Source organism: Alligator sinensis, unplaced genomic scaffold (assembly GCF_000455745.1).
Source record: "Alligator sinensis unplaced genomic scaffold, ASM45574v1 scaffold639_1, whole genome shotgun sequence".
NCBI lineage: Eukaryota > Metazoa > Chordata > Crocodylia > Alligatoridae > Alligator > Alligator sinensis.
The window spans coordinates 391,527-412,537 of record NW_005842771.1 but is presented as its reverse complement, the minus strand read 5'-3'; the positions used below and the strand labels follow the sequence as shown (position 1 = coordinate 412,537).

The 21,011-nt window shown below is 47.8% G+C and overlaps 1 protein-coding gene across 2 annotated transcripts; it reads left to right on the top strand.

Moving 5' to 3' along the window:
- Positions 1-3,704: 3,704 nt before the first annotated feature.
- Positions 3,705-16,100, top strand: LRRC55 (leucine rich repeat containing 55). 2 transcript variants are annotated; one of them, XM_006034778.3, is made up of 3 exons: positions 3,705-4,065; positions 5,390-7,035; positions 9,713-16,100. In XM_006034778.3, exons 2-3 carry the CDS (start codon positions 6,366-6,368, stop codon positions 9,946-9,948), a joined length of 906 nt encoding a protein of 301 aa, XP_006034840.1. In that variant the 5' UTR covers positions 3,705-4,065; positions 5,390-6,365; the 3' UTR covers positions 9,949-16,100. The 2 variants fall into 2 exon arrangements, with proteins under 2 accessions (XP_006034840.1, XP_025072652.1); XM_025216867.1 differs by lacking the exon at positions 3,705-4,065 and adding an exon at positions 4,872-4,998.
- Positions 16,101-21,011: the final 4,911 nt, after the last annotated feature.

Here is a 21,011-nt window from a genome sequence, read left to right as displayed (position 1 = left end):
TCAGCTTGCCAAATACATCCAGCCTCCCACAGTGCATGTTCCTTCTCTCACTTTTCCAAACCCTGCTTGTGGCCTCTGCATTTGTTACCAGCATCTTCCTCTGTGTCTTCACACAAAATCATTTACAAAATCACACCCATCCTAGCCTTTAAACAATCACCAAACTTCACCAACCCGATCACTAGAAGCAAACTTCCTATGGCCCAAAGCACACCAAATGGATCCAGATCATGCCAGGACAAAAAACATAAAACCTGCCAACACATTACCACTACTCCCACAATAACTGCACCCCACAACACAACCATCACCATTCCTGGATCTTACACCTGCACCTCTAGAAATATAATATATCTCATTCAGTGCCCTCAGAATATATGTAGGAGAAACCAAACAACAACTGCATACCAGAATGAATACACACCAAAAATCCACCAAAGGCAAAAATACCCAATTACCTGTGGGTGCGCACTTCTCAAAAGATAACCACTCTCTCTCCAACCTCTCAGTTCTAATCCTCAAAGGTGATTTACAAAACACCTTTCATAGATGAGCCTACGAACTTCACTTCATAAATCTACTGGATACAAAAAATCATGACCTAAATGTAGACATTAGACTTATGGCACATTATAACCTGCCTGCCACCTGCAGTAACACTGAGAACAGCCCTGCCTGAAGCCACGTGCATTGGCCGGGGCCCCAGCTTGGGCCAGAGGGGCTGTTCTGCTCCCCTCACTTCCAGCTGCAGCTGCAGCTGCTCCTCCTGCCCCTGCTGAGCTGCTCCTGCCTCAGTGCTGGGGCTCTGGCTCCAGCTCTCAGCTGCCTTCCACCCACCTGACATGATGAGCAGCAATCTGCGAATGGGCAAGCACACAGAAGGTGGCCAGGAACTGGAGCTGGAGCTGGAGCTGGAGCTGGAGCTGGAGCCTCGCATGCTGGGGTCAGGAGCCAGCTGGCTAAAGCTTCCCCCATGCCTGCCTGCAGCAGCACAGCAGAGGCAGGAGCAAGTGAAGGAGCCACTGTTGGAAGCCCCACTGGCCCAGGCCCAGGCCAATGTGCACAATTCATCTGGTGGGACTGTTCATGGTGTGGCTGAAGCCAGCTGGGTGCTACTCTGCTCCCCTCTCCTCCAGTGGCAGCTCCCCATCCTGCTCCTGCCCCTGCTGTGCCACTCCAGGTGGGCTGGTGGGAGGAAGCTTCAGCTGGGCAGCTCCCACTGGAGGCAACAGGAGCAGAGCAGCACCTGGACGGCTGCAGCCAAGCTACGAACAGCCCTTCCAGAAACTGTGCACCGGCCAGGGCTAGAGCTAGGCTGGTGGATGCAGGCAGGAGCATGGTGCAGGCTGCCCCAGGCAGGGCTTTGCCCCATGTGGAGCACCATGGGGGCAGCCAGCCCCTACACACACACACACATATGCACTGCCCCTCCCCCCACCCCACACCCTCCCACATACCACCATACACACACCCCACACAGGGCCCCAAGCTATCACTACCCTGCAACCCGGCCCTGTGATCCTGGCCTTGCCTGCCTGTCCTGCTCCCAAACACTGCTCCCCATCTGCTCAAAGCCCCATAGGGAGTTTTGGTGAGTTGTTGCATATGCGGGGGCTGACCCAGCCCTCAACAACTCATCAAAACTCTATATATGGCCCTCGGGCCCAAATAATTGCCCACCCCTGCTATATATAGAGGTTGAGATGGTGTCCTGTAGCAGTCAACTTCTAACAGCTGACAGTCTATTGGTGGAAACTGTACCATCTGCTGGTAGGAACTGTCTTTCAGTCTAGTCCTCTGCAATCATAGGCAAATGTGTAATAGACTATGCCCAGGGCAGTCCACTCCAGGCCCACCCCTTGTACCAACAGCAGAGGCAGTTCCAGGGGGAGTTTTGCCCTGCTCAAATGTGTAGCACATGCACAATGAGCTCTTATCTGCCCCCTCTTTTCAAAATCCTAGATCTCCTGACCACCAGCCACAAAATATTCATGCTTTGTGGTTTCTCCTAAGCTACCCCTCACACCTGAAAGGAGGGCTCATAATCAACCTCCAAAGCCACCTTCTTGAAACTCCCCTTTGCTATGATGCCTGCAGGAACGTGACAATGGCTTGGTCACAAATGTAGTGATAACAGATGCAGAGCTTGGTGTGTTTAAAGCTGCCAGTCCTGAGCTCTATCACTAATGAGAGCTAAAGGTCTGAATTTCAGCTGACAACTAGGAGGTCTGAATTTATTTATCACCACCTCCTGGAGTTTCCCTTGAAACCTGGTGGGATCTCAGACTAAAATAAGCACCAATTAATACCTATCATAGGGATAATGATACAAAAAGCCACCTTGCTTCCAGTGGCCTCCTGCCGTCTGCCTGGAAGCTGGATGTGAATGAGACAGAGTAATGGGGAAAGAGGGGGATGAGACATCTCAAGAGGGTGCTCATACTGCAAATATGGGCAAACTCATACTGGGAATATGGAAGAAACATCCAGCCCTGGTTCATTTGAGAAACAACCAAGAGTAAAGATGTGCAAAAATATCTAGAAAATGGGACATTTTCCCAAAGGACAGTTGTGGAGAGAGTGAAACTCTTTGTGAGATCTTTTGTGAGGATCAAATTCTGTGAATTCAAATTCTGTGAATAGTTTCAGCTGGAAAGAAAAGGAGGAAAAAAATTAGAAATTTAGAAATCATCCCTGTCAAAAACACCTGTTTCATTCCAATATTTTCAAAACAATATTGTTAGCATTACATCTTGAAAACCTTTGTTTTACATTTAAAACTAGACATAATTTTAAACAAAGGGAGGAGGCTGTTAAGAGTCATAAAAAAAAACCCCAAAGCATTCCACTTTGGATAGAGCAAAATATTTTTTTATGAACAAAAACATTTTTTTCCCTTTTTATTTCATTCAAAAATGTGGAAAAACCTATCTGTCTAGACTGACCCGGATCATATTGCATTTCCAGTTTTGCAATATGGCCACCAAAATGAAAAATCCATCATTCACCCTGGTCTACCCATAAGGCTGTAATAAATCAAGGAGGTGGGGGGAGCATATGGAGAAAGTCAGCATGGCTTTTGGATGTACTGGGACTGGGCCAAAAGTGATGGTTGTCAAGCAGCTGAGGTTCTTTGGGTAGATGTGATGTCTTTTATTAGACCAACTAAATAGTTGGAAAAATTTGTTCTTTGCAAGGTTTCGGGAACAAACGCCCTTCTTGTTCTTCTTGTCAAGCAGGGAGGTTTTCATTCAAGTTGGCATCCTTATGGCTGGCCATGGCCAGCCCGTATCTTCCAGTCTGTGAGGGACCCTGCAGGCCTGGTCCCAGCCATCCTAGAAACAGCCCCAACAGCCTACTTCCTTCCCTCCATATATTTTACATCTCTCCATTTTTTCCCTGCTTGCGTTTCATCCTTCGCTGTCAGTGTTTCCCTTCGGCTCTTTCCTGATCTCTCCCACCCCCACCCTTGCCACCCCCTGTCTGCATGACATCTCTCCTCCTCCCGCCCCCCCACCCCTGTTTCTCTCTCTCTCCCTGTCCCTGAGATCCCGTGGGTGGGCATTTATCCCTGTCAATCGCTTCATCCTTTTTCCTCTCATCTCGGCGGGGTCTGCAGCCAGCTCTCCTGTTGCTCAGAGATGTGGAGGCGGTTGCTAAGAGACAGTGAAACGTCAGTTTCTGGCCCTCAAGGAAAAAAAAGAAAGAGAGAAGGAGAGAGAGAGCGAAGGGAGGAGGAGGAGGAGGAGGAGAGCTGGGGAAAGACCTGGTTGAATTGACAGACTCAGCAGCAGCCTTATTTGCTGCAATTTAATGAGAGACATTGCATTTCTCCCAACTTCCCTCGCACCCTTGCCAATCCCCAGAGAAAAGGACAGACAGAGAACGGGGAAGCAGTGAGAGGCCAAGGAGCAACAGGGGCCACTGGCCAAAGACCCAGGAACACGCGCAAAGGAGCAGGGAGAAGAAAAAGCCAGCTGCTCCAGCGAAGAAGATGGGGCAGCAAAGGAAGAGGGGAGACACTTGTCTCCATGAAAGCTGAGCTGAAAATTTCCCTGGGCTAAAGTGAGTAGTGCCCTTCATTAACTGGGTAGAGTGGGGTGGTGCGGGGGGAGGGTTTTGTGGGGAGGGATAAAGAAGAAACGTGTGTGTGTGTGTGTGTGTGTGTGTGTGTGCGCGCGCGTGTGCGCGTGTACACTGGGTGTGTCCTAGAGGGTGGGGGCTGGGACTGTATGGTCATCTGCTGGGTTCATTCCTGTTGGACTGGGCCGGTACGGCAAAAATGAGATGACCCCAGCTCATGGCTGGAGATAAGAGATGTGCCTGGGGGGCTACAGGGAACAGGCACCCCTGTGCCTGAGGGGTGGGGATTGCATGGGCAGGGTGTGGGCACTGCAGGGGTATGTGGCTTATCTTGCATGGTGTATGGCCAGGAGGTGGGAAAGGTGGGTGAGAGCCAGTACTGAGAGGAAGATGTTTAGCAGGGAAGGTGTATGTGAGCAAGAGCAAAGGAAGGTGTATGCCACCAGGAAAAAAGACTGAGAGAAAGAAAGATGGCCAGGCAAAGGGAGTAAGGAAGAAAGCAAGCACAGGAAGAGAGAGCTGGAACAGCACAGGGTTCTTCAGGTGACAGAAGTGCATCAATGGAGATGGCCAGTGAGGTGTGGGTTGGCAAGAAGAGCAAGGGATGGGTGACAGCAACAGCTAGCCCATCTGTGGGGAGATCCAGGACTGAAGGAACAAGGCATCTGCAGGGGAGGACTTAGCTGACAGGCAGAGGAGTGGGGGAAAGCCCAAGACTGGTATAGGACAGGGTAATAGGGAGTAGGAACGAGGTGCAAGAGAAGGATGGCATGGGGTGCCTGGACTAACAAGGGGCCCCCTGAAGGGGGACATTGCTGGGGGTGTCTGAGCAAAGACGGATGGAAAGTCCATATGCTAAGAGTTCCCTTCTTCCACCCACAGCTGTTGACAGATCTTGAGGGACTTTCAGTCAAGGTCAGTGGGACTGTAGCCCTATTTCTTGTGCCTGCTAAGCCAAATCTATACAGATGATTGAGAGCCATTGGCAGAGCTGCCTGGATGCAGGGAGCCCAGGCTGAGAAAAGCAGGTCAGGACCGAGAGGCACCATCAGATTTGTGTAAAATGGGGGGAAGAGGAAAGCCAAGGTCTGAAGGAGCAGTGAGGGGATCCCAGTCAGAAGTGAGGGGCTTCAGAGGAGTAGCTGGGGCCTGATAGTGTAAAAGCAACGAAGGTGTTGCAGAATAACTCAGAACAGAGCCAGAGTGCAGAGTAAGGAAGGGCAGAGAGCTAGGTGGACAGACAGAAAGGCACCAGGGGACGGGTGACCTCATTGCTGAGTCTTTCATTCCCACATTTCCTTGGCAGGTTGCACAACCAGACCACGGTCACTGCCTGCTAGGAGAGTGGGAGTGCATAACAAGCCAAGGATTACATCCCTGGGACTCCCAGCCCTTCACTTCTTCCCAGACCTTCAAGCATTCCATGAACTCTGATCTAATCCCGCACAGCCAGCAGAAGCTATGGCCTCGGAAAAGGCTGCTTTCCAGGCTTAGTCTCTCCTGATCTTGCCAAGACATCAGAAGGGATCTGGCAAAAGCCACTCCAGGAAACTATCGGGTGCTTCTGTCTTCAGTCTGATGCCCAGGAGGCTGCACATCACCTTCCTAACTCTTGTTTTTTTTGTGAATGACCTTCCTCTGCTTGGGCTTTAAAAAACCTCAGTGCCTCTGGAAAAAACCCCAGGGCTCCCACACATTCCCAACAACAGGAACCGGATTTATTCTGCTGTTGAAATATACCTCTGGTTTCCAGGGGGTTAAATTTCATTGACCTGATTCCCAGCTCCAGGAGAAAGACATCAGTTGTGCTACATGCCCAACAGGCAAGCAGCAAAAAGGGGGAATAAGGACAAGTCTTTTGTTGGCTTGAACTGTCATCTTCAGCACATTGATGAACTGGATTAAGGATCCTGGGTTTTATTTGCTTTTCCTCCACATTTGGGTCTCTTCACATTCAAATGGAGGTGGTAGCCAGAAGGATTTAGCTGGGACTCCTTCTCCTCTGCATGTCATGCCTTATAAAAGGTGAAGCTCAGACAAAGCCCAGCAAAGGACACCTTTTTCTCCTGGCCTTCTGTTGTGGTGCATGTGCAGTGGCTTTAAATCGTGGTTTAGGATGGTGTTGAGGCTCTGTCTCCCCTGCTCGTCCCATGCAGCCAGAATGTAGCATTGCCGTCCTGCATGACTGACCCCTCATCTCTGGGCCACCTTCTCCCACCACCTCTCTCCCCTGCTGACTCCTGGCCCTCCCGCCTCTGCCATGTTCCTGCCAGCCCACTAAAATGGGCACAGGACATGTCTGCCCGCGAAGAAAACAGCCGGTGCCCCACCATCACCCCGCCATGATCCTGGGGTCCTTCCTTGTAGCAGTGGCAATGGCTTTCACCGGTGCCAGTGCCAGCTGCCCTGTTCTCTGCACCTGCCACAACCAGGTGGTGGACTGCAGTGGACAGCGGCTTTTCTCGGTGCCTCCTGACCTGCCTCTGGACACCAGGAACCTAAGCCTAGCACATAATCGAATTGCAAGCATCCCCCCGGGCTACCTCACCTGCTATGCCGAGCTGAGAGTGCTCGACCTGAGGAACAACTCCTTGGCTGAGTTACCCACTGGACTCTTCCTGACTGCCAAGCGGCTTGTCCACCTGGACCTGAGCTACAACAACTTCAGTCACATAGCAGCGGACATGTTCCAAGAGGCCCACAGCCTGATGAGGATTGACCTAAGCCACAATCCATGGCTGAGGAAGGTGCATCCCCAGGCTTTCCGGGGGCTGGCCCAGCTCCGTGACCTGGACCTCAGCTATGGAGGGCTGTCCTTCCTCAGCCTTGAAGCCCTCGAAGGCCTCCAAGGGCTGGTGACCTTGCAAATTGGGGGTAATCCCTGGGTGTGTGGCTGCACCATGGAGCCACTCTTGAAGTGGCTGAGGAACAGGATCCAGCGCTGCACATCAGGTGCGTAGCACACAGCATGATCTCATCAGTTGTCCCACTTCCTCCCAGTGGCAACCAGAATGGCCTAGATTTGTAGGTCCAGATCAAGAGAGGAGCCTGTCCAGAGTCCTCTGCTGGGGCCAGAAAATCCAGTTCTGGTGTTTCTTCTCCCATAGACTGAGATTAGAGTCCAATTCAAAGGGTGGAAGACTCCAGATTCTTACACCAGTCCTTCAAAGTGCAACCAGAATCCTTTTCAAATGGACCTGGAAGCATGCTGCTGCAATAGCTCAGGGTGGGCAGGCTGCAAGTTGAGACAGAAGGGTATTAGCAGGGCCATGCATTCTGGGGACCCCAGGACTAGCATAAGAGTGTCTGAGAATGGTGTGACTGAGGGATGCTGGCAGAGCTGCGCATTTTGTGAGAAGAGGTAGAGCTGCTACTGGGAGGAATTAAATGCATAGGCAAGGTTGGGTGGGATATAATGGTGGGAAACAGGCATGGAGGATGGTGCTGTAGGGCAGAAGTGCTGCTCCTGTTAGAAATTAATATGCTTTAAACTTGCCGTTCTTGGGAAATGTGACTTTGCCTCTCTCTGTCCTTGCAATGACAGATGCATAGCTAACAAAGAGAACCACATACATCTACCCCTCCTCCACTTCCCTCCGCCCTCTGTGGATTCTTATGTCATTAGTTCTCTCTTGCCCTTGCTGCTTATTACACAAGCTTCAAGCTGCCAGAGCTCGAGAAGGAGTGGGAGGGGAAATTCCTCCAGAGACTGTTACAGCTCAGGTGGAACCAAAATACAGTGGTTCTAGCCAAAAACTTTCCCTCAGGTCTGGGGATTCCCCTAATACTTCTGATTTTCATTGCATCCTTCAGAAAAAACCTTAGCATTCATTGTATGATAAAGCTGCTTCCCATCCTTAATTAAATAGGTTTTTCTCATAAACATAGGCTATCTGGATGATAGATTTGGGTCTGTTACACCCTTATCACCTGATGGCTTTGCATCATGGAAGCCTGATGTCATGTCACGTTTAGTAATGGAAATGCATTGTACAAAAGGACATAGTCATGACATGGTGTTACAGAGATATTCTGTCTCATGCAGTGATGCTCAGCCTCAGGCCCACAGGCCAAATGAGCAAAGCCATGTCATTGGACTCATGGTGCTCCCCACAGGTCCAGAAATTTGGCAATGGGGGAGCACCATTCCCCTACCACCAAATTTCCAAGCCCTGTGAGCCAAATGACATGGCTAAGGGCACTGGATTGGGTTGGGCTATCAGGTTGGGCCCGATCCAGCATGCACAGCATCACTGAACTTGATCTAGCATGTACAGAGCAGGGCAGCAGGCCTGATCCAGTGCACATGAGCCCAGGCCACAGGCCCCATTTGGTGTGCACATGGGGCCGGGATGACAGGCCCAATCTGACATTCATGGGGTTGGGGCCACGGTGGTGGGCCTGATCCAGTGCACCTGGGGCCAGAGCTCAATTTGCCATGTTGGGTTGGGGCCATGCACTGGATTGCACCTGCATGCTGACCCTCTGCTGGATCGGGCCCACAGACCAATCCTGTGCACCAGATTCAGCCTCCAGACTGAACCCGCACCACTCGTTTGGCCTGCAGCCCAGAAAGGTGGGGCTCCACTGATCTAATGTATCTATCTACTCACCTAATTTGTGCTTTTGTGCCTAGTTGTATGGCACCATCACTAATTCTCCAGACATACCTGCTGAAGAATGCATTGCATTTGAACCCTTGTCTAACTTTATTCCAACCACACACTTTGTCCAATAAAAGCTATCACCCCCCAAAATTTCCTGCCTCTCATATAATTCCTGGATCATCACAGCTACAACATCTTTCAAACACTATCATAATTTGAAGTGCCTTAAATGTTGTATGCCCATCTTGAGTCTCTATCTGCCTGATTTTCAGAAGTGACTGGATTTGCACCTCCCAATACAGAACCCATGTAGAAAACTGGTGCTCAGCACCTCTGAAAGCTAAGCTCAGTATATTTCCAGTTGAGCTTCCAAAAGATTTAAGTTTCAAAATTGGACAGATGCTTGAGAGTCAGTGTGTGATGGTGCTGCATCTTGCTGTGGTTCATCTTTATGTCTTGCACCAGAGATGTTGAGTCAGTTTGTGACAAGGAAACGGATTTGTGTTGTGACATGGTATAATAGTGGGTAAGTATTTAAAGTGGCCCTAAGATGAAGTCGCTACAGTGACTGGTGACAAGTAGTGGTATAATGATTTAGGTTTTAAAATATACTATGGAGCTGTACTAAAATATCAGGATCTAAATGTCCCCATGGCAACTGATGATGGTCCCAGATAATGAAGTTCACAAGAGGGCATCCTTACTAGCTGGGAACTCCATGCAGGTGTGAAAACAAACAGGGTAATCCTTTGCCCTTTCAGAGTGCTTTTCATTGAAGGATCTCTTTCCAGATGCAAGTGAATATTTATCACTGATACTGTACAGATAAAGAAATCCAGGTGCAAAAAAGCTAAATTAGTCAAATCAGGAGACTGCCACCAAGCTGAAACAGAACCCAGGACCACAACTGAAATTGTAGAGTCAAGGTTCACTGTTGGGGAAGGGGATGGTGGTGTACCTGTTTAGGGTAAGTTCTCAAATCTGTTTCTCTGTCTTCCTCATCTACCCATTTTTCATTGTAGATTCCCAGCTGGCTGAGTGCCGAGCCCCCCCAGAAGTTGAAGGTGCCCCCTTGTTCTCACTGACAGAGGAGAGTTTCAAGGCCTGTCATCTGACCTTGACATTAGACGATTATCTCTTCATTGCCTTCGTGGGCTTTGTGGTCTCCATTGCTTCCGTGGCTACCAACTTCCTGTTGGGCATCACCGCAAACTGCTGCCACCGCTGGAGCAAAGCCAGTGAGGATGAGGAAATATAAGATAGTTCCTCCTGCTTTTTTGCTGCCTGAGAAAAACCCTAGAGGATCAGGGCCTCCCTGGCTGGTGAGGGCACCAAGCCTAACTATGCTCCGCCATGATTCATGCCCCCTCTGTTTAGTCCTGGTGCTGTTGCAGACTACTCTGTGCTTCAACCCCTTCTGCAATCCAGTGTGGGGACCAGTCCTTCTCTACCCTCAAGATTTATCTAATCCCAAGGCTGCTGTCACCAGAAGAATGAGGCCTCCAAGTGCAGGGATATCTCACTGTGCCTTGTACTAGCCCCTTTGCACTGGCAGAGACATTGGAAACAGCCAACAAGCCAAGGCCTGACAGATCATGAAATACAGGACCTTCCAAACTAGGTCATCCCCACTGTATCCCCTACGCACAACTACAACATGCAAGACTCACACACTTGTTCTTGTACGACACCTGCCAACAAGTTGAAGGTACTCCACCTGAGGGACCTGTGGCTCCCAGGTTTATTAAGAGTTGGAGTTCTTTCCTTTTTTTCTTTGTATTAATTAGGAATATAATATATCACAGGCCTCAAGTGAATTTTCACAAATACAGCTCTCCAAGCATGGACAGCTACAGGCTGTGCATTTTTTTCATGGCTGTAGGACCTATGGCCTCAGAAATCATAGAGCCCACCTATTCTGCCCATGTATTTAGTAGCTGTGGGCTTGGAAACCATGGTCCCCCAGGCTGTAAAACCACCAAGAGTCCTGAGATGAAACATCCTAATAGGCCATAGAGTCCTACCATAGTCTAAGCTCTGCATTCAGTCAGGTTCTGCTCATCGGAGTCCTGCCCTTGAGGCACACAGCAGTGGCTGGTTGGAGGTTGTGGTAGTCAAGGCTCATCTGTTTTCTGGGTGACCCTTTACTAGGAATGTGTCCAGTGGTGGTCAGGTGCTCTGTTTAGGTGCCAGTGGAATTTCTGTCTTGATGTAGTTTGGTTTCAGCAGAGTTGAGAAGTCCCAAGCAATAGATTGAAGTTGTGCAATGACTGGACAAGGAGCAGAGAGATACAGGGTAAGGAGCTGCACTGGCAAATCTGTGTGGTAGCCCAACACTCAAATAACAAGGAAGACCAGACTTGGGAATAGAGAAGCATCAACAGAGCTGTGTGTATGAGGTCGGGTAGGAGCCCAGGGCTGGGCCAGAAGTGGGCTACAGGTCAGCAGTATAAGCACTGGCAGAGTTTTGGAGTCCAGGGCCAGGCAGGCAGAGGGCTGCATGCTGGTAGTGAGAAGCACTGACTGAGATGTGGGCAGGGACCCCAGAACCAGAATTGCAGGGGTAGTGTAAGTTGGGACTGAAAACCAGAGTGTGTGAGAGCCTCAGAGAATAAAGAAGAAGCTCAAGGCTGGAACAGCAGGTGGTGCTGCAGGTCAGGATTTAACGTGGTGCACCATTACTAGTAGAAGGTGCCAGGAGGAGTACAGGTACATCCGGTTGGTGACACTCTCACTGACAGACACACTGACCAGTCAGAATAATTGGCTTCCTCACATCACAGACATTTAAAATAAATACAATCACCGAATTAAAAACAGATATATATGCTTGGAAAAAAGAAAAGGAGAGAAAGACTCTACTTTAGCCTAGCAACTTGTCAGATTAATCTTTCATTCTCCCAGCCAGCCAGGCATTTTTGAAGCATTGGGAAAGCATTAATCACTCATCTCCAAATCCCTCTGTGGTAGGTACTGGCCTTGCCTTTCAGATGGGAAAACTGAGGTTCCAAGAGATTGATGTGACTTTATTCATGCCCCACAGCAATCCACTGGCAGAGCCAAGGATAGAAGAACCCAGGACACCCAGCTCCTTGAATTTCACATGAAGCACTGCACATGTAACCGTCAATCCAAACCATATCAAGAGCATTGAGGGCAGCAAGTAACCTTTGTGACTAGACTCAGCATTAAAGTTGGAGAAATCTTTGCTTTCAGATGGATTCAGATGTGTCACTGACATTTCAGGAAATGGCACAAAGAGATGACTCTAAAGACAATGTTCCCAGAGAGGGAACACGCTTCTAGGCCTATAACCTTCTCCTAGAGATCTCTGTGTGTTCTAACGTATAGCTAACATGCTTTGAGACTTACACCTTTTTTATTTTTTGCATAGAACTAGGACCAAACCAGATGCCAAATGCGACTGGAATGCCGGTGAGCTTTCCAGCTTTCATCATTCAGTTTTGCCAATACTGGAAAGTTAGGAGGCAAAAATCTGTCTGTACAGGACAGATCCCTTTAAGCAGTTAGTTTCTATGTGGTTTGCAGAAGTATCTGCAGCTGATCCAAACAGGGCTAAAAAAAATAGAAGCCTTTAATTGCAGGGTAGATTTACATTCTGTTCTTGTTTTCCTATACAACCTACCCCACATAAGTTTCCTGTTGTCTCCTTGTCAAGACCTGGAAAGAGCACTTAGGTAAATGTAGCAGTTCCCTGATAAAAATTGTTTGCCCTCCTTTAGTCAAAAGACCCTTTGGTAGATTTCTTCCAAGTCTGAAAAGTGTGGTTTTGCTCTGGAAAGCACAATCTCAAAATGGCATCTTCTTGCTCGGCTGACCCATTGCTTGGGTATATCAGAGTAAGATCTGCCATGGGGCCTTCAGTGAGCTTGGCCTACTTTTTTGTAACTCTTAGCCTACAAAGTGGTGACAGGCAAGAAAAAGCAAGCTGGGTTCTCTCCCTTCCTTTGAGAATTGTTTTAACTGAGCTAGATTTTTTTAGAGACTCGTGTGGTTCCCACTAGTGCAGTAGCTGAGTGTGCCTTTCAGTCTTTGCTGTGTTTTGTGTTTTGAAAGCACCAAGAAGGGATGGAGGTGGGGGCTAATGGTCTCTCCACCTCAGCAGCAGAGTGTTTAGTCCAGCTGCCAAGAAAATAAGCTGCACCCATTGACATCAATGACAGAAGTGAGGTAGCCCTAGGAGGATGGGGAGCCAAGAATGCTTGGAACCCAGATCTTGAGCACAGTGCCAGGGGTACCCCTCACAATGGCATCATCAGCTCAGTTCCCAGAGTTGGCACAAATGGAGCAGCAATGGATGGGCAGGGCTTATTCCCTCAGCATCATGGCTGAGCACTGCAAAAGCAGTAGGGATATACCCACACAATGACTTGACCAAGATTTTGATAACCAAGCAGGGAATTGGCCCCACCTCACAGGTAAACAGCCTAACTTCTGGATGGCACTACCCATAGGCACTGCCCATAGCCTAACTTCTGGATGGCAGTCACCATAGGCTTGCATTCCCTTTGACAGCATTGGGGGCTGCACAGGAGGTTGTGAGAGCAGAATGCATCTGACAAGTCTTTTCTTACTGCCTGGAATTTGAAAAAAACTCCTCTGTCCAGCTTTTGAGGTAGGAAAGGTCCTCATCATAGAAAAGGGAAGACTGATTAAAAGTGCAAGGATGCAAGTAGGCTGAAACAGACTAAAAAATGGGCCTAGAGGTGAGACATGGGGTGCCTATATGTCCCATTTGGGCTGGGACAGCCCCAGATTTTGTAGGTTGGTCCCAGCTGGTTGCTGAAAATTTAAACAGGAGTCCCAGAATTGCAGGAGTGCAGGACACAGTCTAGTGGAGAGGCATGGAGGCATGCTGAGCCAGGCGGGCGGGTGGGCAGGCACCACTGCTGCTGTACGGGAGCAAGGTGGGCAGACTAGAATGGTACCCAGCCTAGCCCGCTCCCCACCTCCAGCCACTGCACCAGAGGAGCCAGGCCAGGCATGTGCAGATAGGATGGCGGCTGCTCCAGCCCATCTGCCTTGCTCCTGCACAGCAGCAGCGGTGCCTGCCTGCCCACCTGCCTGGCACACCATGCTACTCCACCTCCGCACTTAACTATGCACCGTGCCTCTGCCTGCAGCAGTGCCACTGACTTTGGCGGGGAGGGGGGAGGAAGGGCAGTGTCCTGGATTTCCTTAAAAAGAATATGGTCGCCCTAGACATAGAAGAGGGGACCCTGAACAGCAACTCCAGGAAGAGACAGAAGGAGTCAATAAGCCTATTCTTTCCACTGGCATGTGCAGCCAAGGTTAAGGAACATGGAAAGAACCCAATTTGGCATCTCAGCTCTTGGGGCTGACCCTGGAGGGCTAATACCTAGAAGGGTATATGAACTGGGTACATATGACAGAGACTCACCCTAAGGCAATGAAAATAGACCCACCCCTCCCTCACACCTCCCACTGGTATTTTAACATTTTAACAGAGGCGTATTCCAGAGCAGATCCATGCCTTGAGTTTAAATTTTTTTAACTGTGTGTTCAGTGCATGTAGGTACAGTATTTATGTATGTGTGTATGTGTGTGTGTGTGTGTGTGTGTATGTTCATATGTGTGGTTTCAAAAATGTGCCAAGCTCAGAGCATTAGCCTCCAGATGAAGGGAACCAGCTGGCCCAGCATCTTTTGTGCTCTCAGGCTGACACCATCACCTGTTTCTGCAGTGTCTGACAGCTTCTTCCATCCAAATGCAAAGCACAAGGGACAGTCTTCTGCAGAGCTCTTGAATCCTGAATGGAGCCCAAGGGCCAGATTTTCAAAGGTGCTTAGTTGCCCAGAGGCTGCACACAAGTGCTTAATGGGATTTTGAAAATTACTTAGTGCTTTTTTAAAAGCCCATTAGGCACCTCTCTGAATCTTTAGGCCCCAAAATGCATTTGAAAATGTGGTTTCAATACCTTTGGAAGTAGGTACTGGCTGGGGACACCAAACAGGAGAGTTTTTATGACGTGAGGTTGCCTGTAATAGCAAGAGGCTTGACTTAGTCCAGGCACACCTTTCTAGTCCTGATTGGGAGGCCATGACATTATTTGACTAGACACCACGGAGAAAAAGACCATATAAAAACCAGAAGGGGTTCGCAAACTTTTCCATCTAGTGGCTCCACAGGTAGCCATTCAGGTCCAGTTCTCTCCAGATGTTTTCCACATCCTTTACTCTATCCCCCCTTAGGAGAAAGAGCAGGAATTGGTGCAGTGTAGCAGCACCTGAGATAGATGAGGGAGGGCTTGATTATGTGGCTGATGAACTCAATACAGGTCTTAGACAAATTTGCCACATGATCCAAGACCCTCCCCACTGCAGTAATCCTCATTCCTTGTAAAGGAGCTGGCCAAAATTGTTTTAACAAATTCATTTCTCTTTAAAAAAGCCTTTGTTCTCCCCAAAAAGACAAACATTTTAAATCCATTTTTATGAAGCCCCAAAATGAGAAAATTTGGGTTTGAGGTTTTTCTTTTTCTGTTTGTCCCTCCTGCCTCCTGCAGCAAAAAGGAAAAAAAGGAAGAAAGTGAGAAAAGTGAAATCCCAAGTAATGCAAACATTAAACACCTTCAAAACCAAAAAGTTATTTAAGAATTTATAAAAAAAACTCTGCTTGTTTACAAAATGTTTTCTCTCTTTCAAAGAAACACAACAATAGGATTGTCTTTGTTTCTCCCTTTCCCAACCTATTCCATCCCTCTTTTCCTCAGTGGGAAATTAAAGATGAAAAGGGGATGGAGGGGGAACAAAGTAAAAAAATAAAATAAAAAAATGAAAGGAAAGGAAAGCAAAGAAACTAAAATGTCAAAAAATGGTCAATTAAAAATGAGAAAGAGATTGAAATACTTTTGGCCCCAAATTCTGACCATGTGTTCAACCTGTTGGATTCAGAGAGAGTTCCTGTTGTTGCTACATCATCATAAGAATTAAGGAAGTGTTGAGGGGCAAGGACCAGCAGAGCTATTTTCCTGAGTGCTGTTGGTGCTGCAATATCCCTAATCAAGGGAGTGAGGTATCCTGTTCTTTCTTGGAGGACGTGCACTATCAGTGCTACAGAAATGAGCCCTTGGAAGAGGCTGCATCATGGACATTGCTGGGTGGGAGTGCGCTTTAGCCACGAAGCTGGCTTTCCTTTTCTTCCCCCCATTTTTTCCCCATTCTTTGGTTCCTTCGTTTTCTTTCTTTTTTCCCTCCAAGCAGATGTCCTGTGCCGTACTGAGTGTTTGTGGGTGGGGAGGGGGAAGATGAAAATCTTTGTACGGAGAAGATTTTATAAACGTGAACTTTTGTAACTGTGAGACTTTTTCATAAATGTATATTAATAATAAAGAGTGAATAGTTTAATCCTGGCACTGTGAGGCAAGGTCAAGACAAATGGGAAATGCAGAGGAGTGTGTGTATGTCTGTATGCAGCTAGAGTCCAGTCCTGGCTATGCCACTGGCCTGCTGGGTAACCTTGGGACAGTCACTTTGCCACTTTATGCTGTAGTTTGCTTATCTGTAAAATGGGGAGAAAGACAGTGACCTTCTTTACAAAGTCGTTGGAGATTTACTGATTTCAACTTGGGGGCTGCAAGAGCTGAGTACCAATGTTCCCATGGTACCAGGCAGCACCATGTTGAGATTCCAGGATGCTTCACATGAACAACTTCCCAAACAGGCAGCAGCAGAACTGCTTTCATGCAGTGTTACAGGCTGATGAGCTAATTATCCCAAGCCAGCTCCATGTGAGCAGAGCAATGCTTCTTCCATTCTGGAGCTAGGATGTGTAGAACTCGCTTAGAGGCATGGCTGAGAAGGTGACTGCTAGGGAAATGGTCTGGAGGTTGTGGAAGGGGAGGTGGACCATGAACTGCAGGATGTCGGGACAGGTAGGGGTGGAGAGCAATGGGATTTAGAGCCTTAGGGTGTGGAGGTAGACCATGGGGCTGTGCAAGGCTGTTGAGGGCAGTCTGCAGGATCAGAAGAGCTGAGAAACACTGTCCTAGAATATTTGTACGAGCAAGAAAATAGTGTGTCTTCTGCATGTGCGTATGATTGTGACGTGCGTCCCTGCAATACAAGGACTGTGTCTGTTACCAGAGTGCATAATTGCACATGTGAGTGCACTTGGGTGTGTGCGTCCATATCTACAACATACATGTAAGTCAGAGCAGAAGTATGTGTATGTGCATACAAGGGAGCATCTGTGTCTGCCATGATAAGCATAAATTTATGGTGGTGGAGATCTGGGAATGTGTGTGTGTAATGTATGTGTGTGCATGCACACATGCAGGACAGTGCATGTATGTTTCTGCTGTTTTTGTATGTGTATATGTTGACTTTCACCCACATCACAGAGTGTGCTTTTGTAAAGGTGCACATGATTTTGTTTGGGTACCTGAAAGCAAGTCCTCGGCAGGTCTACGCCAGCTCCTCTCCTTTGTGCACACATATGCACATCATCCAGAGAAACAAATGCCTGTCATATTAATGTACCAAACTGTATGTATACAGGACAAATGAATGGCTTTCCTTAAAGTGCATGACTCTTCCTGCCCATGAGCCTTCCTTAACTGAACCTTTCCCAATAGCTCACAGGAAGCGACAAGCCCTTTGTAGCAATAGGGGGGAAAAAACAAGCCCTGCAGAAGGCATTAGAAGTGTTTTCTCTGGTCTTTTCTTCTAATGGCACTTCCTGTTATTCCTGCAGCCAGACCTCCTGGCCACAGTCCATCCAGAGGAGAATCAGGCAGAGAAGACAGGCATTGGCACGGCAAGGTCATTCAACACACCACTCACTCTGGGCCTTTACACACATGCTAAGAGGGGAGCACTTTAATTAAAGCAGCTCTGACACAGCATCTCACATATCAGCATCCCCATGCTTTAAAATGGCGGCAGGGTGCCTTACCTAAAGCTCGTCAAACAAGCTTTAGTTAAAGCACTCCTGCCACCGTTCTGAAGTGTGGGGATGCTGCCACTCGAGACACTGGAGTCTGCTTGAACGCGGTAACTACCATGTGCAGCAGACTCGATTAGTTCAGTCTCCTCCGATGCGCTGTAATTACAGCACACCAGAGCAGCCTCGCTGCACATGTATGGGCACCCTCTTATATAAGTTGCTAACCTTGGACAAAGGGTGAAGGTCTTCTCCTGTTTCTCTGTATTCACAGCTGCAAAGAAAGGCCAGGGCTCTCTATTGCTCCTCCCAGGCATCACCACAAGAGCTTCTGGTGGCATCTGACTGCAGTTGGCCAATCCTGACCATGGAGGTCCCTTCCATACATACCTCATGTGGTCCCCACGATGTTGGTAAAGAAGAGCACTGGGAATGGGTATATGGCCACCAAGGTATTACCACTTGACCAATATTATAGGCTGCAGATTACTCCTCAAGCTATCCAGGCAGAAATAGGCCTCCAAGGGACCTCAAAGACACAAAATAAAGCCCTCGCCTCAAAGAGCTGGCAGGCTAGCCAGACAAGGCTTTGTCTTGGGGAAATGGAGGGATTCATTGGGACGGCTGAGGTCACACAATAAGTGCAGGGCAAAGCCAGGAGTTGGACCTAGACCATCTGTTCCCTCTGTACAGAGAGATTGACAACCATGGGGACGCAGCAACCCTGAGGAAGTGGTGGATCCCCTCCACCTTTGGGAGCCCTCAGACCGAGAGGGGATGCCTTTCTGGATGATATGGGCTCAAGACAGGAGTCACAGGAGATCAGGCAATCAGATCTCTCAATTCCCTCTGATTGTAAATTCTGTACAGCACCTTATACAGTACTTAGCATTACCCTTTCACTGAGATATAGGGAGCCTGTTTTAAAAGAGCAAGATTCCCTCCTGTATACACAAATATCTTCATTGTGCCTTCTTTACATGGCCTCATTTTTTTTACACAAAGCATTTATAACCACACTTCAGGATATGATAGGCCATCCCTCCCTTATGATCTTTTGGGCTTGATTTTTGCTCTGAAATAAATGCTGTAGTTCAAGCAGAGGAGGAGGGATCACTGCAGGGATAACTGAGTGAAGTTCCCTCCATGTAAAGAAGGAAGGCATGTGGAATGATCAGGTGTTCATTTTGGCCTTAAAAAGCTATGAACAAAATATCACCATCCACACTGAGGGAAATCTTACCTAATTAGATCATTTAGCAATACCATGTGGGGGCTAATAGGCACAGTGCCCCTGAACGCTTAGAAAATCTTTGTAAATATACTGACAAATATATCCTAAATTACGTAGTACTTCCCTATTTTAGCATGGAGAAATTTGAGAATAAATCCTCTCTCATCAGAACATTCTCCTCCTACGATCTCATCATGTTAGGTTGTACACCCAGGATCCCTACAGAGTAATTTACCCTGAATTTTTCTCCACAGTAAATTCACTGTTTAGTAAAGAGCAGACCATGGGCAGATCTGGGATTTTGAAAAGGAGGTTGCAGATGGCATGGCGCACCATCATATATAACACAACACATATTTTTCTCCAGTTAAAAAAGAAACTAGAAGCTTTACTAAAGTGCTTACCTTATAGGCCAAAGGCTATATTATTCAGCTTAAGATCAAAGCCCAGAAAAAAAATATTAGAATGTGCATTAATTTGCTATATCATGCATTATGTATAAAAACAGAACAAACTAGGCATAAATAACCAAAAGATGCTGTTTCATTAGTTCTGTAGCCATTAGAATTACACGTACACCTCTTTCAGATTCATAAAACAAAATCTAGTCTTCTTGAGCACCTTGACAGTGCATTCAACGCTTCACTGAAAGTTATTTCCACACCTGAGTTAATGTTTTAAGCAATAGTTAAAAGTGGTGTGCAAGGCTGTGAAATAGGAGCTACATGACTTGGAGCAGCTTACAGACAGCAGAATTGCAGAAGGACAGATAGGGGAATAATTCTAGTGGAATTATTAAAGACCATTAAAAAAGGAGAGAAGGTTGTTAACACTTTTGCAATGCAGAGTTTAGCAGAAATCAGGTATATTATAATGACATATTAAGACACATGACTCCCTCAGTGCTGCTTAAATAGAAATGCTGCTGACACTGCCAAGCAGTTTGTTTCAAACTTTGGGTGGACCATGAATCAAAGGGGGCTACAAATGCACCACTGCACTCTGTCACCACCCTCTCTCAACCCCATCAGCCCCTGGAGCAGACAAACAACTAGCTTTCTCCAGCCAGCCCCCTGCATTAAGTGCTTTTACAGTGTGTAACAAATAGGTGGTAAGGAGCTTGTCTGCACAGAACAAACACCTAACCAAGGATAAAACTGACTAGGAGCACAGACCCTCAGCACTTCCTCTGCAGTCAGTTACACTAAAATAAAGTTATTAACGTTTTTTTTGCAGGGTAACTTTGCCCCAGAAAAGAGACAGGTAATCCGTAGTAAGACTCTGCCATGTGTCCACTCCAATTTTACTATGGTGTGGAGCAACTATACCCCACAGTAAATGAGCCTTGTGTCCACAAGCTTCATGTCTGCCCTTCCTTCAGCAATGAGGGGAAGGATGGGCCAGTGATTTAGAGCTATTGCATATACAGAAGACCTAAGTTCAGGAGCGAATCGGGGGGGAGGGGGGGGAGGTATTGGTACATTGACACCCCTCCTTTGATTCCTGCCCCACCCAAACCTGCCTGGTAGGGGCAGTGGCATTTCTATTCAGGCAATGCTGAGTCAATTGTCTTTGTGGCTCATTAACCATCTCCCTGATTCCTGCTGATCTCTCCACTCCACGGCTGTTAATGACCCTCTATCCTTTGCAATGGTCTTGATGTTCCACTATTCAAACTATCCTTTCTTCTGCAATTTTGCTGTCTGTTAGCCATTCCTGGTAATGTCTCTTTTCTTTTTCACAGCCCTGTTTTTAGCTCTAGCTAAAATTCTTAACTCAGGTGTGGTAATACTAACTGGGCACATCTACATGAGATGCTTTACTCACAATTAGAGCAAATTACTGCACAGTAAACGTCACCATGCACATGTGCAGATGCTTACTATGCAGCAATTTGTTCTAATTGTGATTTACTTGTGATTAGTTACTGCACAGTGGGTGCATCTACACATGCATTCAATCGGGGATCAGTTTACTTGTGAGTTAACTACTCCTGGGCAAGTGTCTACACATGGAGGGATGTGGGACCAGATTTGCTGCTAATGACAGCAAACTGCTCCCACTTCCTGGGGCCCTGCAATGGGCCACTAGAGGGAAATCTAGGCTCCCCCTGGGTGTTAGCCCAGGGGCTGGCATGGAGCACTAGGCCAAGAGATAGCTCT